The sequence below is a fragment of the Triturus cristatus genome, chromosome 4_1, assembly GCF_964204655.1.
Source record: "Triturus cristatus chromosome 4_1, aTriCri1.1, whole genome shotgun sequence".
In the NCBI taxonomy this organism is placed as follows: Eukaryota; Metazoa; Chordata; class Amphibia; order Caudata; family Salamandridae; genus Triturus; species Triturus cristatus.
The window spans coordinates 1,105,570,711-1,105,598,509 of NC_140585.1; the positions used below are offsets into that span (position 1 = coordinate 1,105,570,711).

The following is a 27,799-nucleotide window of genomic DNA, read 5'->3' on the forward strand; positions in this document are numbered from 1 at the left end:
GGCCTAAATCCATCGTTGTTTTGCTCACCATGCCATTCCAGTTTGGACCCAGCCATATGCAAATCAGTCTTGACCCTGTGCCCAATGGGAACAGTCCAGCTCGAACTGCCAGGCCAGGTCCTCCCTGGACTGGAAACAAGCATCCTAGGACCGGTTTCAGGGTTTCACCCCTCTTCAGCCAGGATAGCTTGATTCCAGTGGCATGGAGAGCACAGGACTCACATCTGAGCATACCCGTCCCGCTCGGGGTGACGAATGCAAAAAGAACTATTGATGGACAGAGTGCAGAACAGTGTCATACATTCACCCCAGTACATAGATATGGGACTAAATCCATCGTTTTGTTTTGCTCACCATGCCATTCCAGTTTGGAACCAGCCATATGTAAATCAGTCGTCTGAACTGCCAGGTCAGGTCCTCCCTGGACTGGAAACAAGCATCCTAGGACCGGTTTCGGGGTTTCACCCCTCTTCAGCCAGGATAGCTTGGTTCCAGTGACATGGAGAGCATGGGACTCACGTCTGAGCATACCCGTCCCGCTCGGGGTGACGAATGCAAAAAGAACTTTTGATCGACAGAATGCAGAACAATGTCATACATTCACCCCAGTACAGAGATATGGCCCTAAATCCATCGTTTTTTGGGTTCACCATGCCATTCCAGTTTGGACCCAGCCATATGCAAATCAGTCTTGACCCTGTGCCCAATGGGAACAGTCCAGCCCGAACTGCCAGGCCTGGTCCTCCCTGGACTGGAAACAAGCAACCTAGGACCGGTTTCGGGGTTTCACCCCTCTTCAGCCAGGATAGCTTGATTCCAGTGGCATGGAGAGCACGGGACTTACGTCTGAGCATACCCGTCCCACTCGGGGTGACGAATGCAAAAAGAACTATTGATGGACAGAATGCAGAACAATGTCATACATTCACCCCAGTACAGAGATCTGGGCCTACATCCATTGTTGTTTTGCTCACCATGCCATTCCAGTTTGGACCCAGCCATATGCAAATCAGTCTTGACCCTGTGCCCAATGGGAACAGTCCAGCCCAAACTGCCAGGCCAGGTCCTCCCTGGACTGGAAACAAGCATCCTAGAACCGGTTTCGGGGTTTCACCCCTCTTCAGCCAGGATAGCTTGATTCCAGTGGCATGGAGAGCACGGGACCTATGTCTGAGCATACCCGTCCCACTCGGGGTGACGAATGCAAAAAGAACTATTGATGGACAGAATGCAGAACAATGTCATACATTCACCCCAGTACAGAGATCTGGGCCTAAATCCATCGTTTCCTTGCTCACCATGCCATTCCAGTTTGGACCCACCATATGCAAATCAGTCTTGACCCTGTGCCCAATGGGAACAGTCCAGCTCGAACTGCCAGGCCAGGTCCTCCCTGGACTGGAAACAAGCATCCTAGGACCGGTTTCGGGGTTTCACCCCTCTTCAGCCAGGATAGCTTGATTCCAGTGGCATGGAGAGCACAGGACTCACATCTGAGCATACCCGTCCCGCTCGGGGTGACGAATGCAAAAAGAACTATTGATGGACAGAGTGCAGAACAGTGTCATACATTCACCCCAGTACATTGATATGGGACTAAATCCATCGTTTTGTTTTGCTCACCATGCCATTCCAGTTTGGAACCAGCCATATGTAAATCAGTCGTCTGAACTGCCAGGTCAGGTCCTCCCTGGACTGGAAACAAGCATCCTAGGACCGGTTTCGGGGTTTCACCCCTCTTCAGCCAGGATAGCTTGGTTCCAGTGACATGGAGAGCATGGGACTCACGTCTGAGCATACCCGTCCCGCTCGGGGTGACGAATGCAAAAAGAACTTTTGATCGACAGAATGCAGAACAATGTCATACATTCACCCCAGTACAGAGATATGGCCCTAAATCCATCGTTTTTTGGGTTCACCATGCCATTCCAGTTTGGACCCAGCCATATGCAAATCAGTCTTGACCCTGTGCCCAATGGGAACAGTCCAGCCCGAACTGCCAGGCCTGGTCCTCCCTGGACTGGAAACAAGCAACCTAGGACCGGTTTCGGGGTTTCACCCCTCTTCAGCCAGGATAGCTTGATTCCAGTGGCATGGAGAGCACGGGACTTACGTCTGAGCATACCCGTCCCACTCGGGGTGACGAATGCAAAAAGAACTATTGATGGACAGAATGCAGAACAATGTCATACATTCACCCCAGTACAGAGATCTGGGCCTACATCCATTGTTGTTTTGCTCACCATGCCATTCCAGTTTGGACCCAGCCATATGCAAATCAGTCTTGACCCTGTGCCCAATGGGAACAGTCCAGCCCAAACTGCCAGGCCAGGTCCTCCCTGGACTGGAAACAAGCATCCTAGAACCGGTTTCGGGGTTTCACCCCTCTTCAGCCAGGATAGCTTGATTCCAGTGGCATGGAGAGCACGGGACCTATGTCTGAGCATACCCGTCCCACTCGGGGTGACGAATGCAAAAAGAACTATTGATGGACAGAATGCAGAACAATGTCATACATTCACCCCAGTACAGAGATCTGGGCCTAAATCCATCGTTTCCTTGCTCACCATGCCATTCCAGTTTGGACCCACCATATGCAAATCAGTCTTGACCCTATGCCCAATGGGAACAGTCCACCCCGAACTCCCAGGCCAGGTCCTCCCTGGACTGGAAACAAGCATCCTAGGATCGGTTTCGGGGTTTCACCCCTCTTCAGCCAGGATAGCATGATTCCAGTGGCATGGAGAGCACGGGACTCACGTCTGAGCATACCCGTCCCACTCGGGGAGACGAATGCAAAAAGAACTATTGATTGACAAAATGCAGAACAATGTCATACATTCACCCCAGTAAAGAGATCTGGGCCTAAATCCATCGTTTTTTTGCTCACGATGCCATTCCAGTTTGGACCCAGCCATATGCAAATCAGTCTTGACCCTGTGCCCAATTGGAAAAGCCAGCCCGAACTGCCAGGCCAGGTCCTCCCTGGACTGGAAACAAGCATCCTAGGACCGGTTTAGAGGTTTCACCCCTCTTCAGCCAGGATAGCTTGATTCCAGAGGCATGGAGAGCACGGGACTCACGTCTGAGCATACCCGTCCCGCTCCGGGTGACGAATGCAAAAAGAACTATTGATGGACAGAATGCAGAACAATGTCATACATTCACCCCAGTACAGAGATCTGGGCCTAAATCCATCGTTTCCTTGCTCACCATGACATTCCAGTTTGGACCCACCATATGCAAGTTAGTCTTGACCCTATGCCCAATGGGAACAGTCCACCCCGAACTCCCAGGCCAGGTCCTCCCTGGACTGGAAACAAGCATCCTAGGATCGGTTTCGGGGTTTCACCCCTCTTCAGCCAGGATAGCATGATTCCAGTGGCATGGAGAGCACGGGACTCACGTCTGAGCATACCCGTCCCACTCGGGGAGACGAATGCAAAAAGAACTATTGATTGACAGAATGCAGAACAATGTCATACATTCACCCCAGTAAAGAGATCTGGGCCTAAATCCATCGTTTTTTGGCTCACGATGCCATTCCAGTTTGGACCCAGCCATATGCAAATCAGTCTTGACCCTGTGCCCAATGGGAACAGTCCAGCCCGAACTGCCAGGCCAGGTCCTCCCTGGACTGGAAACAAGCATCCTAGGACCGGTTTAGAGGTTTCACCCCTCTTCAGCCAGGATAGCTTGATTCCAGAGGCATGGAGAGCACGGGACTCACGTCTGAGCATACCCGTCCCGCTCCGGGTGACGAATGCAAAAAGAACTATTGATGGACAGAATGCAGAACAATATCTTACATTCACCCCAGTACAGAGATATGGCCCTAAATCCATCGTTTTTTTGCTCACCATGCCATTCCAGTTTGGACTCAGCCATATGCAAATCAGTCTTGACCCTGTGCCCAATGGGAACAGTCCAGCCCGAACTGCCAGGCCAGGTCCTCCCTGGACTGGAAACGAAGTATCCTAGGACCGGTTTCGGGGGTTTCACCACTCTTCAGCCAGGATAGCTTGATTCCAGTGGCATGGAGAGCACGGGACTTACGTCTGAGCATACCTGTCCCACTCAGGGTGACGAATGCAAAAAGAACTATTGATGGACAGAATGCGGAACAATGTCATACATTCACCGTAGTACAGAGATCTGGGCCTAAATCCATCGTTGTTTTGCTCACCATGCCATTCCAGTTTGGACCCAGCCATATGCATATCAGTCTTGACCCTGTGCCCAATGGGAACAGTCCAGCCCGAACTGCCAGGCCAGGTCCTCCCTGGACTGGAAACGAAGTATCCTAGGACCCGTTTCGGGGTTTCACCCCTCTTCAGCCAGGATAGCTTGATTCCAGTGGCATGGAGAGCACGGGACTTATGTCCGAGCATACCCTTCCCACTTAGGGTGTGGAATGCAAAAAGAACTATTGATGGACAGAATGCAGAACAATGTCATACATTCACCGTAGTACAGAGATCTGGGCCTAAATCCATTGTTGTTTTCCTCCCCATGCCATTCCAGTTTGGACCCAGCCATATGCAAATCAGTCTTGACCCTGTGCCCAATGGGAACAGCCCACCCCAAACTGCCAGGCCAGGTCCTCCCTGGACTGGAAACAAGCATCCTAGGACCGGTTTCGGGGTTTCACCCCTCTTCAGCCATGATAGCTTGATTCCAGTGGCATGGAGAGCACGGGACTCACGTCTGAGCATACCCGTCCCACTCGGGGTGACGAATGCAAAAAGAACTATTGATGGAGAGAATGCAGAACAATGTCATACATTCACCCCAGTACAGAGATCTGGGCCTAAATCCATCGTTTTTTTGCTCACCATGCCATTCCAGTTTGGACCCAGCCATATGCAAATCAGTCTTGACCCTGTGCCCAATGGGAACAGTCCAGCCCGAACTCCCAGGCCAGGTCCTCCCTGGACTGGAAACAAGCATCCTAGGATCGGTTTCGGGGTTTCACCCCTCTTCAGCCAGGATAGCTTGATTCCAGTGGCATGGAGAGCACGGGACTCACGTCTGAGCATACCCGTCCCGCTCGGGGTGACGAATGCAAAAATAACTATTGATGGACAGAATGCAGAACAGTGTCATACATTCACCCCAGTACAGAGATATGGGCCTAAATCCATGTTTTTTTTTGCTCGCCATGCCATTCCAATTTGGAACCAGCCATATGCAAATCAGTCTTGACCCTGTACCCAATGGGAAAAGTCCAGCCCGAACTGCCAGGCCAGGTGCTCCCTGGACTGGAAACAAGCATCCTAGGACCGGTTTTGGGGGTTTCACCCCTCTTCAGCCAGGATAGCTTGATTCCAGTGGCATGGAGAGCACGGGACTTACGTCTGAGCATACCTGTCCCACTCAGGGTGACGAATGCAAAAAGAACTATAGATGGACAGAATGCGGAACAATGTCATACATTCACCGTAGTACAGAGATCTGGGCCTAAATCCATCGTTGTTTTGCTCACCATGCCATTCCAGTTTGGACCCAGCCATATGCAAATCAGTCTTGACCCTGTGCCCAATGGGAACAGTCCAGCCCGAACTGCCAGGCCAGGTCCTCCCTGGACTGGAAACGAAGTATCCTAGGACCCGTTTCGGGGTTTCACCCCTCTTCAGCCAGGATAGCTTGATTTCAGTGGCATGGAGAGCACGGGACTTATGTTCGAGCATACCCGTCCCACTCAGGGTGACGAATGCAAAAAGAACTATTGATAGACAGAATGCAGAACAATGTCATACATTCACCGTAGTACAGAGATCTGGGCCTAAATCCATTGTTGTTTTCCTCACCATGCCATTCCAGTTTGGACTCAGCCATATGCAAATCAGTCTTGACCCTGTGCCCAATGAGAACAGTCCACCCCAAACTGCCAGGCCAGGTCCTCCCTGGACTGGAAACAAGCATCCTAGGGCCGGTTTCGGGGTTTCACCCCTCTTCTGCCATGATAGCTTGATTCCAGTGGCATGGAGAGCACGGGACTCACGTCTGAGCATACCCGTCCCACTCGGGGTGACGAATGCAAAAAGAACTATTGATGGACAGAATGCAGAACAATGTCATACATTCACCCCAGTACAGAGATCTGGGCCTAAATCCATCGTTTTTTTGCTCACCATGCCATTCCAGTTTGGACCCAGCCATATGCAAATCAGTCTTGACCCTGTGCCCAATGGGAACAGTCCAGCCCGAACTCCCAGGCCAGGTCCTCCCTGGACTGGAAACAAGCATCCTAGGATCGGTTTCGGGGTTTCACCCCTCTTCAGCCAGGATAGCTTGATTCCAGTGGCATGGAGAGCACGGGACTCACGTCTGAGCATACCCGTCCCGCTCGGAGTGACGAATGCAAAAATAACTATTGATGGACAGAATGCAGAACAGTGTCATACATTCACCCCAGTACAGAGATATGGGCCTAAATCCATCGTTTTTTTTGCTCGCCATGCCATTCCAATTTGGAACCAGCCATATGCAAATCAGTCTTGACCCTGTACCCAATGGGAACAGTCCAGCCCGAACTGCCAGGCCAGGTGCTCCCTGGACTGGAAACAAGCATCCTAGGACCGGTTTCGGGGTTTCACCCCTCTTCAGCCAGGATAGCTTGATTCCAGTGGCATGGAGAGCACGGGACTCACGTCTGAGCATACCCGTCCCGCTCGGGGTGACGAATGCAAAAATAACTATTGATGGACAGAATGCAGAACAATGTCATACATTCACCCCAGTACAGAGATATGGGCCTAAATCCATCGTTTTTTTTCCTCACCATGCCATTCCAGTTTGTACCCAGCCAAAGGAAGTCGATGGAGAAGTCACGGTTGCAGTTTTCAAGAAGGACCCTTCCCGGAGGACCCTGAAGAAACCCTCTGGAAGACAGAAGGTTGAAGAGTCACTCCACCTGTGGATACTCCAGGACCCAGGTTATTTGCACCAGGGAAGCTAGGTCCATAGGGGTGAATCGACGTTAAAACCTGCTGTAGACAAAAATGGTAAATTTAGAAGAAGATGTCTCTGGAAAAGACTGTGAAGGAGTCTGGTGTAATCCAATGGTGGATTCTGGAAGTGAAGAACCTGCAATCAGAGGCAACATAGTCTATGCCACCCGGAGTTGACCAGGAGGCACAGAAGCACAATGCCCACAGATGTCGGGAGGTTCTGTGGGGTCGATGGTGACCTTGATGCTGCCGCTGTGAGGGCCAGGCGATGCTGAGGAAGACCGGGAGCAGTGCACGAGCTGCCCACGTCGGATGTCAGTGACTAGGTGGTACGTGTCCAGCAGAAGCACCAACAAGCCTTGGAAGCTGCAACTGGTGTGGAAGACGAAAAAGGAGCAGTGTTGGGACCAGCAAGGTCCAAGGTACTCACCAACAGCAGGAGAGTCAGAGCATGCCTCAAACAAGCAGGGGGGCCCACTGAAGCAAGAGAAGACCCTCAGGAGGACCCACAGTCCGAAGGCACAGGAATCGCAAGAGGACCTCGAGCAGCTCGCCAAAGATGGAGGCCCACAGTGGAGAGGATGCAGTGAGGATGCTGATCTTGGAGGGAAGAGTAGATGGAGACTGGGGCTTCTTGTAGTCTGGAGATCTCTGGTGAGCAGAGCCAACACGCATTGGCAACAGCAAGTTGATGGGGTCCACAGAGGTTTGGTCCTAGCGGTTCCCACAAGGGATACTGGCTTCAGAATTGCAGAGAGGACAGGTCAGGCCTCGAGGGAGTTACAGAACCACCATCTGTGTTGCTAAGCCTCGTGAAGTCGGTAGGACGACAGGAGCAGCAGACCGGTCAGCTTTGTTGCGGTGCCAACGGGTGCAGGGGAGTGACTCCTTCACTCCAAAGGAGATTTCTTCAGGTGTCCTTGATGCCCACAGGTCTGTTGAAGAACCTGGATGAAGCATAGACACAGACGACGGAGAAGACTTGAAGAACAGCAAGACCAGGAGAAGCTGTATACTTCTTTGATGCAGGCTCAGTTCCAGTAGAAGTCCAACGAAGTCCAAGTGTCCAGACGATTGAAGAGCGACGTAGTTTCAGGTTTGAGTCTTGTCCCACGACAAATCTACAGACCCAACCACAGATAAGCCCTTAAATACCCTAAGGAAAGGGTTGGAACAACTTGGGGGTCGCTCCTGGAGGAGGGCCTGGACAGAGGGGAGGATACTCCCATGTCGTTTGTCCAGTTTTGCACCAGAGGAGGAACCAAGGGTTCTTGAACCGGTTCAAACGAAATCTCCCCTTCAAAGCAGTGTGGTGGCGCTGGCAAGCGACCCCAGCCCAATACACTAAGTCCTGTCTGGGAGGTGTGACAGGAAACCTATTGTTCGACCTTCCCCTGCTCAAGCTTGGCTCAGCAACAGGAGGGCAGAATCATGTATGTGGCCGGCAGCAGCTCTAGCTTGCTTGCAGACCCTGAAAGGCTGTTACCAGGAGTACGGGGCCTGGAGGATCAGCTCTGGGGTTTGTAGGGGTGTCCTGCTCATGCAGGGGCACCCTCACACTCAAAACCAAGCACTCTGCCCTCAGGACTGTAGAGCCTGCCATAGGGGTGACTTATAGGTTTTATGTAGAGTGACCTCGTATATAAGGGAAAAGATAATCTGTTGTAAGAGTTGCAGGCACCGACTCACACAGGCTGCAATGGCAGGCCTGTAGTCGCAGTTTAAGTGGACTTCCATGGGTGGCTTAATACATGCTGCAGCCCATGGGAGACCCCTGGTGTACCTATGCCCTGGATTCCTCATTACCATATACTAGGAACTTACAAGGGTACACCAGTAGCCAATTGTGGAGGTACAAAAGTAATTACCATAACCAATTTAGGGGGAAAAGCACAGTTGCTGGGGTCCTGATGAGCAGGATCCCAGCAAACTACGTCAAAAACGCACTGACACCAGGCAAAATGTGGGGATAACCATGCTAAAAGGATCCTACTTTCCTACAACTGGGATGGGGCCTGAGTATTTACCAGTGGCTGAGATTTATTTTAGTATTACCTCAGTCACAAGGGGATGGAAGCAAAGTTAATAGCCTGTCTACCACAGCAAGATATAGCCGAGCAGAAACCGCTTATCACCAGCTGTAGTGACTTTCCTCCTCCCTGGTGAGAAAAGTAGGTGAGAGGGCTTTTCTTTCACTAGAATTACCCTTTAAATGAGAAAACGTTTTATATGTCAATATGATGTGAGAATGAAAAATCTAGTCAATCATATTTAGATCTTCTACAATTACCTCTTTCTGTCTTTTTGCAGGACATTGCTGATAGTAGAATCCTGTGTCTTGCCATTGTATATCTACCAAGTGAAAAAGAGCACTGGATATTAGCAGGGACACAATCAGGTTCTCTTGTAGCTTTGGATACAGAACATACTGAATCGAAACACCTTCTTCAGAAGATGCCAGATTCTGTCACTTGTTTGTATTGCAAGACGTTTTCAAACCAGAGGTATGTTTACAGTTTAGAAAATAAAGTTTGTGTATTTTACTCAGAGCACAATAACAGCCAAACAACCAGTCGCTTAAGTGCTCCTCAGACTATTTCATCTGTCTGCATCACAGTGCATACAATATGGGGACACTGCATTTGTACAAATGCTGGATTGTATATAACATTTCTGGTGTGACTGATAGAAAATTGAATACCAACTTCTCTAATGGGTACTCAGTGCCAGCGACTTTCCCAGGCATCAGACTGGATAAAGAGAAGATTTCTATAGCAGTAACCATTCCCCAGCACCACCTGTACATCTCTGGTCAGGGATCTGGGAGCCTCATTTGATTCAGGTGTTTTAACTCTCACATTCGTGATGCTAGTTGGCTTTGTTTTCAACCTTGTAGAAGCAAGATCTGGAGCCACTGAGTTTTTACCTTTTATTTTTTTTGGTACAGTTTTTCATGTTTGCTTTGTTTTGAAATGTCTCCTTCAGAATTGTCAAGATCAAGCATTGTGTGAAATGGTCCAGACTGATGTTTGTGGCATTTTGGCAAATAGTGTGGCACATTCTCTTGTAAATCTATTTATGGTCTCTCTGAAGGAAGACATTTTGGTGACTTGTTCAAAATTGAATAGCCTTAAAGATATTCTCCAGAAAGTGCCACTAGAAACATAACATACATACATAATATAAACAACAAGTGATCCCGGACTTATTCAGAAAAACACACAGATAAAGGATATTTTTGAATATGATATACTTTGGTGCTCGAATATTCAGCACATGGTAGTTAATACATAAAGGAAAACTTCATAAGTACGCAAAAAGGAAAAAAGTAAAGAGAAACACCCACTGTTTTTAGTAGAAATCTTTTTTATATATTTTTTTCAAAAATGCAAAAGGAAGGTAAAAACATTACCATATGTATTCAGAATGGAAGGTTGCTCAAGGAAAAAAGGGGTGCAAAGAAAAAGTGCTTGTGTGTGAAGTAAAATGAAGTAGGAGATTTCATAGTAAAGGATATTCAACGTAAAAGCGGTTCCAACAATTTGAAATCAATACTTATTTATGAGTACAACATACAGATTCCTTAACCTAGAATATCTCCCCAGGCGTCAGACGGGATCCGTAAAATCCTTTTTTCCCCCAGCAATACCTCTGCACGCCGGGAGGCGACGTCGCCCGGCTCGGTCCTGACGTCGTCCACGGAAGTGACGTAAATGGAGCGATATAAGCCCCTCCCGGCGTGCTGACGTCAGTTTTCTTCTTTTCCGCGTCTTAACGCGGATCCGGGAAAGTGATAACTCTGGCCTGTTTTTGTTATCTTCAGGCCTTCTTGATGCCGTTTTGCATCAAGGAACAGTGTGTTCGATGCCTGCGGACCTGCTCACGACAGATGTCAGCGACAGACCCTCACGAAATCTGTATGTGGTGCTTGGGCAAGCACCACGACTCCATGGAGTGCGACACTTGCCGCCAGCTGTGGCCGAAATCCCTACAGGAACGCCGCATGAAGCTGCTGTCTGCCTGGGTGTCCGGAACGGACCCCCCGCAACACCGGTCTCCAGCGAAGACATCCACGCGGCGCCAGACGTTCCTGTTTGAGGCAGGTCCCGGGACCGTCGCCGTCATTCGCCTACCTCGGGTAAGCACAAACGGAAGTTGCAGAAGTCGTCGGCTTCATGTCGAAATCACATCGGGGCCCGCGGCTCATGGTCTTTGCCAGACTCGGGCCCCCAGGAGTCGGATCCCGCATATCCCCCGTTTCCGCGTGCTGGGGCGGCTCGACCTCAGATGGAGAACTACTGCAGGGCCCTACAGTCCTTTCTTGCTTTGCCCCCCCTCCCTGGCACTACTTTCAGAACCTTTGCTGGATCTTCTCCACCAGGGGTTGGGGTACATGTAGCCATTGTTGCCATTTGCGGACTCCTTATTTGACATCCTTCTCGGGATGTGGGCGAGGCCGTCTTAGGGGACCCCGTGCATGTTGCTGTGATACACCGCCATCGCCCGGCTCCCGATGACCCCGCCTGTTTCACCCTCCATCCTGGGGCTGAAGGGCTTGTGCTTCAGGCAGCTCTCTCTGCCACTCCTGTTCCGTTGCATCTTCCCACTCGGGAGTCTCGGTGGTTGGAGTCGTGTGGCCACGATGTGTTTGCATCCGCCAGCTCGGGGCTCAGGCTACATCTGCCCTTTGGGACTCTGTCAAGCAGCTCCTCCCCTCCTTGCCAGAGAGCTCTCGTGATGATCTTGCCCGCCTAGTCCATGATGACCATGATATGGCGCAATTTTCGATTCGGTCTGCCATGGACACCACTGACTCTGTGGGTCGTGATATGACCAGGTCAGTTGTCATGCGTGGTTGCTGGATGGTGTTTTCCCAGAGCATGTTCAGGAGAGGCTTAGAGAGCTACTATTTGATGGGGTCACTCTTTTTGATGCCCATGCTGGTCATGCGCCTCCTGTCTATGTTTGATTGTCTTCCCAGGTTTTAATCCTCATGGAGGATTTTTGGTTTTTTGACGGTGCCGGCACTTTCTTTTCTGTTACCCGTTGTGGGTTACAGAGTTTCTGGGATGTGTGTCTGTTCAGCCGTGTTATTTCCTCATTATGGAACAGCTGGTTAAGCTGTGTTTACCTTTCTTTTGAGCCTCTACCTACGAGCTTATCTCAAGAGGGACCCTTCTTTTGTATGGTTGTGCCTTACCCTATGTGGGGTATTTGTTGGCGGTTATAATGCTACTCTTCCTTACCCATGAACTTTTGACGTAAGTTGACTCTTCCTACTGTTGTAGGATGTCCCCTGTGGTGAGATCCATGGGGTTGGTTTCTCTCCGGGGGTTATAATTGGTTGTCTACGGTTGGTCCGTAATACATCCCCGCCTCTGTAGGGGCATCCTTCCCTGCTGTTTCATTGGGGTTTTGTCACGCCTGTTCTTTCCTGGCGTGCTCTTGCAGCCTCACTGAGCCAGTCTTGCCTGTCTACAGGTGGACAGGCGCCCCTGGGGGGCAGGTTCCTCTGTTCCGTTCCGGAGCAGTCTCTTCTGTATTCTGTGAATACTTGCCGTATTGGTGCATACAGGTTGTGCTCTACGTCTTTTCTTGTGGCTCAAGCACTGTCTGGGTTCTTGCCTAGGGCAAGGGGAGTTCCCGCCAGCTCTGTCTCGGCTGTGTGTTGCCTCCTATTTCTTAGTTCTTCAAGGAGTGGCTCTTGTCTATGACTTTTTGCCACCGGATCTGTGCTCCACCCCAGCTGTTTCTCGGGGTGTGTGTTCATACTCACATTTGTAGCACTGGTGATGGGCTCCCCACCAGCTGTTTTGTGGGTGTGAGGTCTTACTCTCATTCTGGCACAGTTGCTTCTTTAGGTGGTATTACTGTGCATGTATTCTTCTCGACATTCTCCTTGATGGTAGACGGTGTCGGTCTATGGCGGTGTATGCTTTTTGGTGACAGGCTTCTGTCTGTGCCTTCTCTCAATCCTTTATTGGCGGTATCGTGGTCTATGTTTCCGCCTGCCTCACAGGAGACCAGGTTTCCTCCCCCTTGGAGAAATGTTGTTTTGTCTACGTTCAGTGACTGTTATGCCGCACACCGGTACAGTCGGAGCGATTGCGCGACTCCCCTGTTTAGGGTTTCGTCACTTCCCGTATGTGTGGCAACATTCCTGTCTCTTTGTGTATTTGTCGTAGGTTCTACACGCCACAGGGGTGCTCGCATACTAGGTTCTTTTTGCCCTAGTATCAGGCCGTCTTGCTCACTCTTTCCTTCGGGATAGAGTCCTCTATGTGTTCTTGGTTTTGCATGTTATCCCCTCACAGTGGTACCTTTTGGTACGTTGCTGCATGCCTACCTACTGAGCTTTTGCTCAATGGTGGCTCTTCTGTCTCTGTTGGCACCAGCCTCTGGGTTCGGCCATGCCATTGTTGTCATATGTCCTAGGGGGTACACATTTGATGTGTGTTTTTTCTTACACACACAGGCCTCCTGTTTCGGCTCCTGTTTTTGGCCAGACAGTCTTCAGACTGTCCCCTGTTTCATTTTGGCATCCACTGTGGTGTATGTTCAGGAGGTATGCTCTACTGTTGTCATGTTGTTTTGCCCGTTTGGGGCTTCGTTCCATATGGATCATAGGGACCGGTGCTGGGATCCTTCTTTGAAGGAGTCACTGCGTTGCCTCTTACGTTGGCACTGATCTTTCTAGTTCTGTATTTCCTTTTGTCTGTGTCTGGGCGAGAGAGGTCTCACACCGTCCCTCGTCGGATTTTGGTGTCTTTGCCGTCCCTTGTTCATGTTTCTTATGGAGTTCCCTTGGTCTAATGTCAGTTGCCCTGGCATTGCGGTTCCAGGTGCAGGGGGTGCTGTTCGGCTTTCAAGCCCTTTGGCTCTCCACTCCGTCCACGTTTTTAGGTGGTTAAGGTCTTTGCTTTTCACTGCCTTCTCATGTTGCTCCACCTGTGGAGTTATTCTGTTTTTTAGTCCCTCCCACCGCCCACACCTGTGCTTCCTTCTTTCTATGGCAGTCAGTTGGGTTGGGTTCTCTTTGCTGCTACAGTCATTCAATCTCAGGAGGGGGTGTGTAGTGAACTTTCTGGTGGTTGTTCACTTCTAGTCACTTGTCTTGCAACATGTTGCTTCGATATTGTGGTTCTTCAATTCCCCTCCTGTGATGACACGCTGTGCCTGGCTTGTCATATCCTTTGTGCAGCAGCCGTTACCCCCTCGTGGTGGGGCACAGCTTGGCAATTTGTTGGGCCCTTGCTTGCAGCAAGTGCTCTGCGAGCTCCCTTCAGTCCCTCCTCGTACTGGGTGCTTTTTCTACTTACTATTGTTTCTCATTCCAAATGATTTGACTCTCATTTTCCTGTAACTTATCGTTGTTTTTTCAATGATGTTGCTCTTTTTTAACACACACTGTTCCTATGCTATCGCAGTTTTTTTGCATGGTTCCGCTTTGTGGCGCGGAAATGTTTCCTGCAGAAAACTGACGTCAGCACGCCAGAAGGGGCTTATATGGCTCCATTGACATCACTTCCGTGGACGACATCAGGACGGAGCCTCGCGACGCCGCCTCCCGGCGTGCAGAGATATTACGGGGGGAATAAAGGATTTTCCAGATCCAGTCTGACGCCTGGGGAGATATTCTAAGTTAAGGAATCTGCAGCTGACTGTGTCTCTACCAGATATATCGTTAGCGAAGGTAAGTAACTCTTCCAACAGTGTGGTTAGGCCTGTTGACAATGCACTTTTTTCTTTATTCTCTGTACATCTTTCAGTAAGCATAGCAATGTATCATCTGGTAATAGGGCAAGGTGATATGGTGTAGTACAGGCCGAGGGCTGGGGGTATGTGTCAACGTTTTGACCTGGCTTGTTGCGTAGAGGGCAACTTTAAACCTCTGCATGCGGGTCTTCTTCAGGACAGGGGGAATGTATGAGGCAATCTAGTACTGGTGCCCAATGTTGTCATGCCAAATCACAGCTCCCATCAATGGGTAGTCTGCATGGAAATGCGGAGTGAGAGAATCAGTCAAGACATCTAAATCAATAAGGTGCCCGTCAGGGTATCCAAAACCCAAGGCAAGTTCAACTTGAATAAATGTTCAATTACGTGTTCATTAGTTTGTGGAATCAATCCACCAAGGAATCTCACAAACTGGTGTCAGCTCACAGAATGACCCTTCAGTGTCCGGGGGGGTTCTCAAGAAACATGACAAGCACAAGAGATCCCATATAATCACAGTGACAGATAAATAGGAACAGATGTGACACCATACATCATCCAATAGTTCCATATCCAAACTCAAAGGTATGGTGCGCAGTGACAATATGGATCTTCACTTTCCTTCTTGTGAGAAAAAAGAGAAATGAAAAAAGTGTTACAGAGAACAGTCAGTCACATTATCTGAACCATTAACACTTCTTCAGTGCATAAATCCAAAGTAGGTAAACTTACCACCTTCTGCAGTTTTTGAGAGCAAATCTAAGGTTTCAATCAGGCTATGTTAGTTATTTTTAATGCACCTACGACTTGACCTTCTGGAGCCCTTATGAGGTCTTTCGGTGCCATTGGCTATGATCGTATCAGTGGTGGTGGAGGTTGCTGCATCCCTTTTTTCAACCATGTCAGTGACCTTAATGCCTAACCCTGAGAAATGATCAGCGGATTAATGGCAGAACAATGAGGTTAAGGTTATCAAAATGTTTGCTTACCTGTATCTTTAACAGGATTGAAAATCCATTTGTGTCTGAATTGAATCATCTTGGATGTCCCGAAGCCAGCTTTCAACAGGGATGATGATGGCAATAGGGTAAACAATTTTTTGGTACCTAATCATACTGATACTGGACTGTCAACAGCAAAAAGCTGTGAAGACTATAGCTATTCTGTAGAGGTCAGTCTAAAGCTTATTTATAGACTTGTTTACAGGTAGTACTCCCATGTTGTATGGGATTCGGTTGTCCAGGTGCTGTCCATGGTTCCTGATGAGGCACAGGCCATACTCTCCCAGGCTGTTGCAGATGGGTGAGATACAGCTCAGTTCATGATTAGATGTGGACTAGATACAAACGACTCACTGAGCAGAGTGGCTTCCAAGATGGTGGCCTTACTGCGCCACGCCTAGCTGAGAACAATTGGCTTTTCAGAGGATATCCAACTATCACTTATGGACATGCCCGTTGATGGCTCCCATCTCTTCAGAGACAAGGTGGCTTCAGCACTGGAGATCTTTTTGGTTATGGCCACATCCTTGGGCTTTTCCATGGCCCCTCGCTATCCCCAATCCACCTTTCACTCCTTTTGTAGCCACAGAACGAGCTTGCAGCCGCATCGATACCCTTCCAGCTACTGTGGCATTCAAGATTCCTAGCATCAGTGTGGCTGAGGATGTGGTACCCACAGACCCCGTGGGTTGGGCAGCCAGATGTCAGTGGCCCTAATCCTATCCTAGACCTGTGCCCTCTAAATTTCTTCCTCAAGAAGCAGAAGTTCAAAACTCTCCCACTCTCTCAAGTCCTGTCTACCCTGGACCTGGGAGACTTAATGGTAGCGTTGGACCTGCATGAAGCATATTTCCACATTCCCATCCTGCCTGCCCACAGGCGATACCTGTAGTTCACGGTGGGCCACAAGCACTTTCAGTTCGCCATACTCCCTTTTGCCCTTACTAGCTCTCCTTGAATGTTTACCAAGGTGATGGCAGTGGTTGCAGCTCATCAGCGGAGATCAGGGGTGCCAGTCTTCCCCTACCTCGACAACTAGCTGCTTAAGGTGGGCTCGCCCCAGGCTATCATCTCCACCTCCAGACTGCAGTGGACCTCCTGTATTCGCTGGGGGTCGCTATGAATGTGTGGAAGTCACACCTGACTCCTTCTCAGAAGCTCCCTTTCATCTGACTTGTTCTGGTCATGGTGCAGTTTCTGGCCTAACCACTTGAATGGTGAATCAAGAATATTTGGGCTATGATACCAATGTTTCAGCCTCTTTCTTGGATTTTAGTGAGACTGACTCTGACGGGCCTCATGAATTCCTGCATCCTGCTTGTGACAATATGCCCGCAGGCATATGCGGGCTCTGCAGTGGAATCTTAAGGTCCAGTGGGCACAGCATCTGGGGATTCTCTCCGACATGGTCCATATCTCGGAGGGAATTACAAAAGATTTGCAAACCACAACTAGGTCACCGGTAGGCCCCTTCTCCCTTCCCCAACCAGATATGACATTGGTGACATCTTCATCCCTTCTGGGATAGAGCAGCCATCTGGGATAGGTGGAGATCAGAGGTCTCCAGTCTAAGGCAGAATCCAGATTCCACATCAACTTTCTGGAGTTTCAGGCAATTCGGCTGGCATTGAAACCCTTTCTACCATCCATCAAGAGAAGGCTAGTGCAGGATTGTTACGGACAACGCCACCACCATGTGGTTTCTACAACAAACAGGATGGGGTGGGATCATGGACCCTTTTGTTACACGATTCTTACGAATGAAGTAGGACTGTGTATCTGGACAACATAAATATCAAAATATGCCAACTCGGTTCACACATATCATCAGTAATTGTTGGCCTGAATACTAGCTAGCTAACAGTGCACTATCTGAACCCCTAAATTTACCAGGGTACCAGATGGTATTAGCAACTGCGAACATGACCACTCTTTAGTCCACAAGGAAACAGATCTACATTTTCTTTGTTTACTTTTACATGTCCAAACACAAGAAAGATACGAATTGGCTTTTCAAACATTTATTAGAATATAGAAAGAGTGTGCTGCAATTATAAGACAGAAGAAGCAAAGCATTACAAGAATGGTGAAAAAGATAAACAGTTCAACTGTTAAAACATTGCTATGTGATTTTATTTAACACCACCTATACTATCGAGAGCATAGTAGGAGTACTCTCTGCCAGATCCCTTGGGATAGCCTAAACCCCCGTACCTGAGTGTGATGTATCAGGAAGCAGACTATGTAGAACAGGTTATCATCCTTTGCAGGATAGGGGTCAGAGTCAGCAGGACTATATTTCAGCCATAGAGCGTTGCATTCCAGGACATTCACAGCAGAAGTCCTCCTCTGCCTGATGTAATAGAGAGGCTGTTATTATAATAAAAACACTGTTCCAATTGCACTGTGTCACAGGTGCAAAGCTGATGTGATGGTTTTCTGGAGTCTTAAAGGTGTCTCCAGCCGGACAACCAAAGGGCATCACGTTCCACGTGCCAAGCTTTGGACAGAGTGTACGAGCAACATGATAATAATGCTTCCTATGAAATAAACTGTATGCAGAATAGCTTCTCAGCACATTCCTTGGTTACATTTGTTCACTACCACTGAGAACATGCAATGACAGCAGAACTGCGCGCTGTGTATCCAAAGCGTCTCTCGGTCAGAGACTTTTTTCATCTCAAGTGGAGCTCATGCCTCCTTTATAAGTTTCCATCCATACCACTCCTGCCCAGAGTTCTCAAGAAGATCAGGAATGACCATGCCCATCCTTGTGGCTCAGGACTAGGCTTGGGGAGTTTGGTATCCCGAGCTGTTGAGCATGGCCATTGGTCTGCCGATCCTGCTGCCTCTTCGGGAGGATCTTCTGTTGCAGCAGCAGGGGAGAGTTCTCCATTCAAACATGTCAATGCTCTGCTTTCTTGAGTGGAGATTGAGCACCGATATTTGACAGCTTTCGGCCTTCCGTCTGATGTCTGCAATGTTATCTTGGCACTCGGGCGTACCTCCACCAAAATGGTATATGCTTGTTGTTGGGGCACGTTTGTTGCATTGTGTGCAGACAACCAGGTTGACCCCCTTTCTGCTACCCTCTCTCAGGTTCTTCTATTCATTCTTTCCCTTGCCCAGCAGGGCTCTGCTCTGGGCAACTTAAAGGGCTACCCTTCTACTATATCAGCCTTTCAAATCCACCATGGTGCATAGGTTCTTGAAAGGTTTGCAACATGTTTTCCTCCTTCACCCCCCATCATGTCTCAGTGGGACCTTAATCTAGTCCAGACGTTCCTAATGTGCGCTTCCTTTGAGCTCTTGCACAACTGTCCTCTCAGGCTCCTTGCAATCAAGACGGCCTTACTGATGGCAATAAAATCTTCCCGAAGGGTCAGTGAGCTTCAGGCTTTGTCATCCAAGCCTCCATACTTAAACATCTACCTAGACAAGCTGCTTCTACGAACTAAAGCTTCCTTTCTGCCAAACGTCATCACTCCGTTTCATCTAGGCCAGTCCATCACCCTTCCTTCATCTTACTCACCACCACATCCCTCTAAAGAAGAGGAATGACTTCACTGACTGGACCCAAAAAGAGCCTTGTCATTCTACATTGACCGTACGAGAGAATTCCTGGTGGATGACCAACTCTTTGTGGGGTATGTCTGAGCGAAGAAGAGAATGGCGTACAGAAAAGGACCATCTCCAGATGGATCATGCTCTGCATTAAAATCTGCTACATATTGACCAAGAAGATACCCATGAAGGTTTTTGCTTGCTCATTCTTCCAGAGCCAAGGTCTTCACCACTGTGCCAGCATGCAGAGTCCAGGCCCCCAACATCAGCCAGGCAGCAGCGTGGGCCTGTCTGCACACATTGACAAAACACTACAGCCTGGACAGTCGGGTGTGTTGGAATGATCACTTTGCCCCTTCGGTCCTGCCGATCCTTTTGGTGTGATTGTTTTACAGACCCACCTATGGTGAGATTTTTCTTGGGTATCTTTTCTATGATAAGGAATCTGCGGCTAGAAGTCTCTATTGGATGAACAAGTTACACAAGGTAAAGCCTTATGTGGTAGAGACTCTTATCTAGCTGCAATTCCTTACCGACCCACCCATCCTGCCGACTTTGCGAACGGATTCCAAGGAACAGGGCTGTTTTCCCTTTCAGGGCACTCATTTTTCACACCAGTGGTCAGTGTACTTGTGACTCCACACTCCTGAGGTGGGAAGTCACGATATGAAACTGACATCAGCTCTCTGGTGTGGCACCTATATAGGCACTGCGCACGTCACTTCCGGCTTGAACAATGCCATGCAGAGCTGCACGATGCCAGAGGAGCTGCTCATGAAAGTTTTTCGCATCCGGGCTGTCGCCTGGGGATAATTCTATGGTAAGGAATCTGGGGCTAGATTGAGTCTCTACTAGATAAGGCATTACCAAAGTTAAGTAACTTGTTCCTTGAATAGGAGTTGGTCAAACGGCTAGGGTGGTCGACATTGAATCTGGGGAACTGGGTTCGAGTCTCGACAATGATGCTGAACATCCTGTGATTCTGGGCATATCACTTAATCTCCCCGTGCCTAACAAAAAAAATGAATGTGTCCTCATGTAATGCAACTGGTGCTATGTAAAGCACTCTGATACCCGATTCGGGTCTAGTTTGCGGTATATAAAACTCTGTAAAATTAAAAAAACATATATATATACTGATTCAAGCTATTCTTTCATGTTTCTTCAAAACACTTTCCTTTCATCACATCAGGAAATTGAATTGAAGTGCTTAGATGCCTCAGGTCACAAAGTTCTCCAGAATTTGCTCTTTCAGAGATTGTAATCCTATTTGAATAATTCCCCATGCCGAGCTGAGAAATCTCCAGTAAAATTAAATATGTAATAGGCTGTGTCTTTAAACATAAGCTCTGCAAGTAATGCTTTTCACCTAACTTGCAGACATAACTTCCCTCCCTGAAGTGACAGCTATCAGTATTTTGCGGTCTGCTAGACTGCCTTTGTGACTGCAGGTAGTGACTGAAACCTGAAGATTTCCAGTTCTCCTGCACCAGATTGAATATTACAACTGTTTGTGTCACGGAGAAGATTGTAAACACTGATGCACTGCTTTGGTATACAGTAGACCCTCTTTGCTGGGGCTTGGAATCTGGATTTTTGAACAGCAATAAGAAGGATACAGACCTGGGGTTTCTGTTTGGTCACAAAGACCTGAGCAGTAGTCCATGCTTAAGGACAGAGGACAAACTGAAAGTAGTCCTTCACTGTGACTGTTCTGGCTTTTGATATCCCTTACCTCCTACAGAATGATTGGTTCGCATCTTTGAAAAACAAGGATTCCTTATTCCTTGTCCCCATCCACAGGAGCCTTGTACGTTTCTCTGGTTCTTAGTGGTTCAACAAGACTTCCAGTTCAAGGTATGGTCTTTCATCCTGCAGTCAACACCCATCATCTGCACCAACTTGCTGGTGCCAGTAATGGCACATTTGCGAAAACGGTTGTCCGCTTTCTAAATAACAGGTGTGTGAAGGCATTGATAAAGATGGAAGTGATAGCAACAGTGCAGAAATGCATCTGGCTATTCGAGCTTGGATTCGATTTGAACTTTGCCGTGTCCCAGATGGATCAGCCTTGGTCAATGTTGTCTTGGCACACTTATGAATACAGAATGCTGCATGATCCGACCAGCAGGGCAGAGGGCCACGACCATTTGGAGAAGTCAGCCATGGTGATGTGGTCATTGAAGGTAATGCCTAAACAATTCAAGGTGTGACTAGGATTGTTGTGCATCAAAATGGTACTGTTCTGCCTGCTATGAATAGGCAGTGTATAGGAAAAGTTCATCGACAATGAAAACAGGTGTCCAGAGAGTATTAAAGTGCAATATTATTTGGCTCAGATCTATGGATTATATTACTACATTTTGGGCTATATACTTTGTAAAGCAGGTTGACATCCTTTAAGCCGCTACAGCAGCATAGAGTTTGGTCACAAATCCTCACCCCGATCATAACATGAGGCCTTTTTTGCTCTATTCAGAATAGGCTTGTGCTGCGAACACTATAGCAATAGATCTTAGTAACCTATCATATGAAGCACTAGGATGCTTTCTTGATCGGGCTTCCATCTTTGACAGTAAGGTAGTTTCTTATTGGATGGCACAGAAATCGGACCTGTGAGGAAACATGAAAGGATTGCAAATTCTGATACTTTTAGATGCGTTTAGCAATGGGAGTATTTATCAAGCAGTGAGTTACTTGTATTTGATATACATACTTGTGACCCACTTTTGGGTTATAAATACCACATTGGATTTTGTTGAAAACGTGTTTTTGGCATACACAGGCAGTGGACCTGAAAGTAAACCATGGCTCGCATGGAATGCGGAATAGGAAGATGTTCGGTGATTGGTACATGCTACAGAGTCTGGTTGTGAATGTGACATGGGGGATTATTGGTGCAATTGATTGGCTGTTGAAATGTTTAAATAACGAGGTAGCAAATAGGTGAATCGATGGCTGATTTCCCGTGTTTGGTGCCGCGTTACAAATTATGAAGGTCAGTACAGAGCCTGTCAGACTAATTTTTTCGAATAAAATAAGCGTGATTATTTTTAATAAGATGGAATGTTTTTTTTTTTTTTTTTTACTGTTTTTTAAATAGGTAAAATTGTTGGATGAATGGAATAAGTGGAAGCTTCATTTTCAACCGAAATTGAATAGTGTTTTAAATAACAGATATGATGGTGCGATTGAACGGATAAGTGGGACAATTTTTCCTCATGGGAGTCTGTTTTTCATATTTTGGGTGCTCATGACTGTATTTTAAATTGAATTTTAAATTCCCTTTAAGTGCACTAAACCATATGAAATTAAGACAATTTTCCTTATCTTTCTGGATATGAGAGAAATGTTATACTACGCTGGGATGTTTGGCACATAGATATACCAAGTGAGTTAGCTATTTACAATCATCATCAAGATAGGGAGATTCATATCAAGCACCTAAACGTATGGAAATGTATTAAAACAAATGAGTGATCAAAGCCCTATAATTGAGGGCATATTGAAAGCAACAATATTGATCTTTATGATGGGATGTGGTGTAAATGAATGTATAATGTTGATATAAATAGTGTGAGGTGTTTAAGAAAATTGTTGGGTGCATTGTGGGGTAACAGGATGTATATAGGTAGGGAGTTGTGTAGTGTTTATAAATAGTTTTTTATGTAATGTATTTGATTAATATTTGTAGTATTGCAACTTAGTAGTTATACACATAGGTGGGTATAAATTAGGGGAGGAAAGTGTTGTAATTCAGCCATGGTACAAAGAAGTAAAAGGACAAATAGAGTGAACTTAATGCAGTTGACTAACACAGCATAAAACTCTGCTAATACGAAGACTCCAAACTTGCAACCCTAATCTGATTAATTAAAAGTAATAGGATATTTGTTTCTTTTTATTTTTGAGTTCCTATTTAATTAGACTTTAAAGATATTTTGTGAGTGAGTGGTTGGAAGAACAAAGACATGGGTTTACTTCACTAGTTTGACTTGTTACGGGGAAACTGACCCACATTAAAAGGGGACCAATACTTTTGTTGACCAAAATGGGAGAACATTTAAATATACTTAAAAAGTGAGAAGCAGAAGAAGCAATAGAATTAAAGGAAGAGATGTGAATGGAAAGAGGAAGAAGCTTTATTTAATTGAACTGTGCTTGTTTCCTCCTGACTGCGATATCCCGGAACAAAATGATGCCAGGTGTTGACATCCTGTGTACAAGACCTTTCTTCAAGGACTTTCTGAAAGGATTGCTTTTCTTTGCATATTCATTCTCAGGCACAATTGTTTACTATTTTCTTTGATGCCCAGAGGTGCCTTGGGAGGAAGTCAAGCGAAATTGAGCTTCTGTTAGAGCCTTTGGACTACAACAGTATGAAGTATGAAATCCTCCACTTTAATAAAAGGATGGAGCACATCCACCTCCCTGCTCATCATGTCTAAGTGAAAAGGGTCAGGAAGAGGAAGATGCATACAACTATCTTCTTCCCTCTCCTCATTGCCAACAAGCTCAATTGCTCTCGGAGCTTAATTTATTTTAAAAAAACAAGCTCTCTTTACCTCTAATCTTACTAGGTCCATGGGCTGCACCATCTCCGCTAGATTTAGACGCTACAGATATGCAATTGCTAGATTTGCTGTTATCAATTGCTATTAAGATCATATTAACAGAGTGGAAATCCTTTAAGTCAATATCATATCATACGTGGTGGGCATGGGTATCGTTTCTCCAAGGAGCTCATACTTCTGTGGAGGAGAACCATTATACTCCTTCTATCTCTAGTGGTGTTTGGAGATCTCTTGATAAATATATGAACTTGGCTTTACAAGGCTTGGTGGCCCAATATCCTTTTGTGTCTTCCTCTTAATTTTTCTCCCCCATTGAAGCAAGTGTCCCGATCTCTTACTTATTTTTTCTTTGACTTATTTTTTCTTTTCTTATTCTTCTTCCTCCTTACTACTTTCTTCTTTCTTTCGGTTTTCTTTCTTTCCTTTATTTCATTTATTGTTTTATCCAAGCAATACAACTGATATCCTCAAATTGTTTTCTTTGCCTTCTAACATATTTGATTGATATATAGATGTTATTAATGACATTGATTTTATTTATAATGTTGATTGCTTATTTATTTATTGTTCAAAATTTCAAGCTGTATTGCATAATATGGTATTTTAAATATTTATTCTCTTTTTCTTAAAACAATAAAATATTAGAACATTAAAAAAAAAAGAAAAAAAAAGATTCCCCGGTAGAGTTTAAGATAGTCTTTTTTCAACAGAATTTGAAGAATATCACTTCTGACCCAGGGGTCTTCCAGATTGTGAACTTCGGTCAGTCCCTCCCCATTTTAAAGGAAGTCTCCACCTTACCCAAATAGCCATAGCCACCCCTCCCCCGACACACACAGCTCTGCAAAACAGATTCGATATCTAGACATGAAAGGAGCAATAAATAGAACTGCATTTTCAGAAAAAGCTAAGTGGTATTACTTCAAATGCACTCTTTTACAATGGACCTAAAGCATATTTGCCATTACATGGATGACTGAGTTCTAAAATCCAGCCACACACATCACAAGTGTTTGCAGGGCTTGTGACGATAAATTCAAGTGAGCACCATAGGACTAAGTTAAAAAATATGTCATGCATAGAAAAAATAAACAAGGTACATCCAGAATCTGATGCCATCTAGTGGAATGAACTGTGTTCACTTCCTTGTCATTAGAAAATAGGACAGGCTTTCTAAAATCAATAAATGTTGCAGCATATGTGGGTGTCCCTGAAATAAGTGTGGGGTCTAGGGGATGCTGACCCCCTCTACGCATGCCCCCTTCCTAAAGGTAAAGGTGTGAATCCAGCATTCATCTGTAGAACATACAATCGAGGTTTTTCTATCAATAAAATACATATTCTTTAGTTCATTGTCAGATATTGCATTCCATTTGGTCTTTCAGGCACAAATTATGTATGGTCCTATTCTTCTCCAGAGTATGCAACTTATTCACCAAATGGTGTCCATCGTTTCGAAAGCCATATGCTCTAAAGTTTCATTCTTAGTTTCCTCGTTCTAATGATGAGCTTCTTCCTGGCTCATTGTGCGACTTCATGAGATCTTTAAAGTAGATTCTTTGCCTTCACTCGTGCCCGTTTCATAGTCTGTTAACGTTTGTAATATGTCATCCACTAAAGCTGACTGCCAAGTGGAACTGTAGAGACTGCCAAGTGGAGACTTCCTTGGTGGATTTAAACTGTTGATGGATGCCTCTTTTCCCAGGTTGTGGGTCTCGGGTTATAGACAGATGAAAAAAACACTGTCCACATAAATGGGTTAAAGCCACAGGCTGAATGGGTTACTCTGAAGGCTTTCTTCTGCAATTTCAAGGAAAACAGACAATAATTTACATATACATCTTAGAAGAGTCAGTGAGCACTGGGTCGCAGCAAACACTTGTGCTGCAACTGCAGTGTTGCTAGTGATTTGAAGGTTACACACGCTTCTATTATTACTACATTGGCAAACTCAAGAGTTCAATGTCATGGCAGTTGACACAACCAATCTTTGCAGGTCAGGATGCATGTATTCCTGTACTTTGATGACTGGCTGTTGAAACTGATCTTTCCTTAGCTAATCTAGTACCACCTGAGAGGGCACTGGGCCTCTCTTACCATCTGTCTCCTGTCTATATATTTTTGTAGTTGCCTTAGAGGTAAAAGGGGTTAACATCAATTTAAATTTCAGATCACAGTGTAGTCTTTGCGACCACATAGTAAAAGTGTGAGTCCGAAAGAACGTTTAAAACATTTATTACAGACTCAAAGCCAAGCTAATATAAATGAGTCACTGAAACATATTGTAAAAATACAGATTCACTAATGGAAATGTAAAGCTTTGAAGAAAATGTATCCTCAATAACTAAAACCATATGATAAGTTCAATAGCCACAATGCAGAAAAAAAGAAACCGAATCTGATGATTAGATTGTAGGTTTCGATCCTCCCGCCTATACATGAGGATATCTAAGAAGATCTACTAAACACTATTCTAAGCGAAAGATCAGGAAACCCCTATTTAAGTCAGGGAAACAAGAAAGGTGGGTGTCAGCAAAATGGATACTTCAGAATCAGTTCTCCAAATCAAGGGTACAGCATAGCTTAAAGCCACACAATATAGCAAGAGGTCTGTACCTCTCCAAAGCTAATGGACGTCTGCTGCATAACTAACAATACTAACACCTATTAAGACATACAAAATCTCTGTCATTATCTTCAGTAAAATTCCATTGTCTTCCCTGTAGAAATTGGCCTCTGATTTGCCCACCTTCAAATTGGAACATCAGGACAATCTTGAGCGTCTGTTCCAGCCATGGAAGTCAGTCTTCTACTTTGTTTTTCTTCCCGTACCTCACTTCTCGTACCTCACTATTCCTACAATACACAATATGCCTTTCTCTAATGAAAGAAGCCTTGTACAATGCGAAGCAAACAAACTTTCACATTGAAGATTAAACACAGACGCCCAAAAGCTTAAGACCTTTGGTCATGCTAACTTTAGTAAAACAAATATGCACCTGACATTTAGATACACGCACACAACAAGTCACAGTATTATAGCGAGTATATGAGGGTAGCTTAAGCAGGAATCATGATTATATGTGTAATGCATTTTCAACGTAATGTTGCACAACTTAGAGTATACGTGTAACTACATAAGAGAGCTACAAATGTATTATTAACTCAAACCTTAATATGCATATGTTACTAAATCTCTAACATTGTACAATGAAGCATTTCTGGAAATGCAGTTGTTTAACCCACTTGCATTAATGACGTTGAGACACACTGAGTATCTAAAGTGTTAAATGCACATGAAGATTTACATTTCTGTGACGCTTAGGGGTGAAGCTAAATTTTTGCATGTATTCCTCTCCCTTGATGACTGGTTGTTGAAAGTGATCTTGCCCTAGCTAGTCTAGTACCACCTGTTGGTGATGGTTTTAATGCTGCTGCTGTCCATCCAGTTGGTCTCAGTCATTGAGCCAAAATTTGACTTTCAGCCTGTACAGAAGGCACCCTTGCTATGCAAGTGAATGAGTATGTGGTTCTGCACCATTGACAAACTGGTCTATCAGCAGATCATTTAGCAGTGGCTGAAAAGACCAATGTAAATCAACTAAGCAAGCTGAATGCAGCAAATGGTGAATGGTACTTGCTTCATAAGATAGAGATCTCAGAAATTAGAGCAGATTCAAACTGAATATTGATCTGGTTACCTCTTGGAAAACAAAAAATGGCTCAGATTTGGCTCCATAGATTTTCCATTGACAAGCTTGTAGGGAAATGTAATCTCAAGAGTGGACTTCCCACCTACAAAATGCTTTTTCACCAGATCCATGGATTCAGAGGTCTATCATATGAAGTCAACACAAGGCCCATAGTACGCCAACATTGGGCAACATGTGCTCAGTATCTGGTATCACATGATCTCAATTGCACACTGCGAATACCAATACTACAAATATAGAACTTTCTCTCCCATCACAGGGGCCAGGTTTTACATACC

At 46.1% G+C, this 27,799-nt stretch overlaps 1 protein-coding gene across 1 annotated transcript in view; it reads left to right on the plus strand.

Annotated features, from left to right (window-relative positions):
- LRRK2 (leucine rich repeat kinase 2) overlaps positions 1-27,799 on the plus strand; it is a 1,602,077-nt gene that overhangs the window by 1,390,357 nt on the left and 183,921 nt on the right. Inside the window, exon 45 of the mRNA XM_085654107.1 lies at positions 9,264-9,457. Coding sequence (XP_085510233.1) covers positions 9,264-9,457 — 194 coding nt within the window. The remainder of the gene's footprint in view (positions 1-9,263; positions 9,458-27,799) is intronic.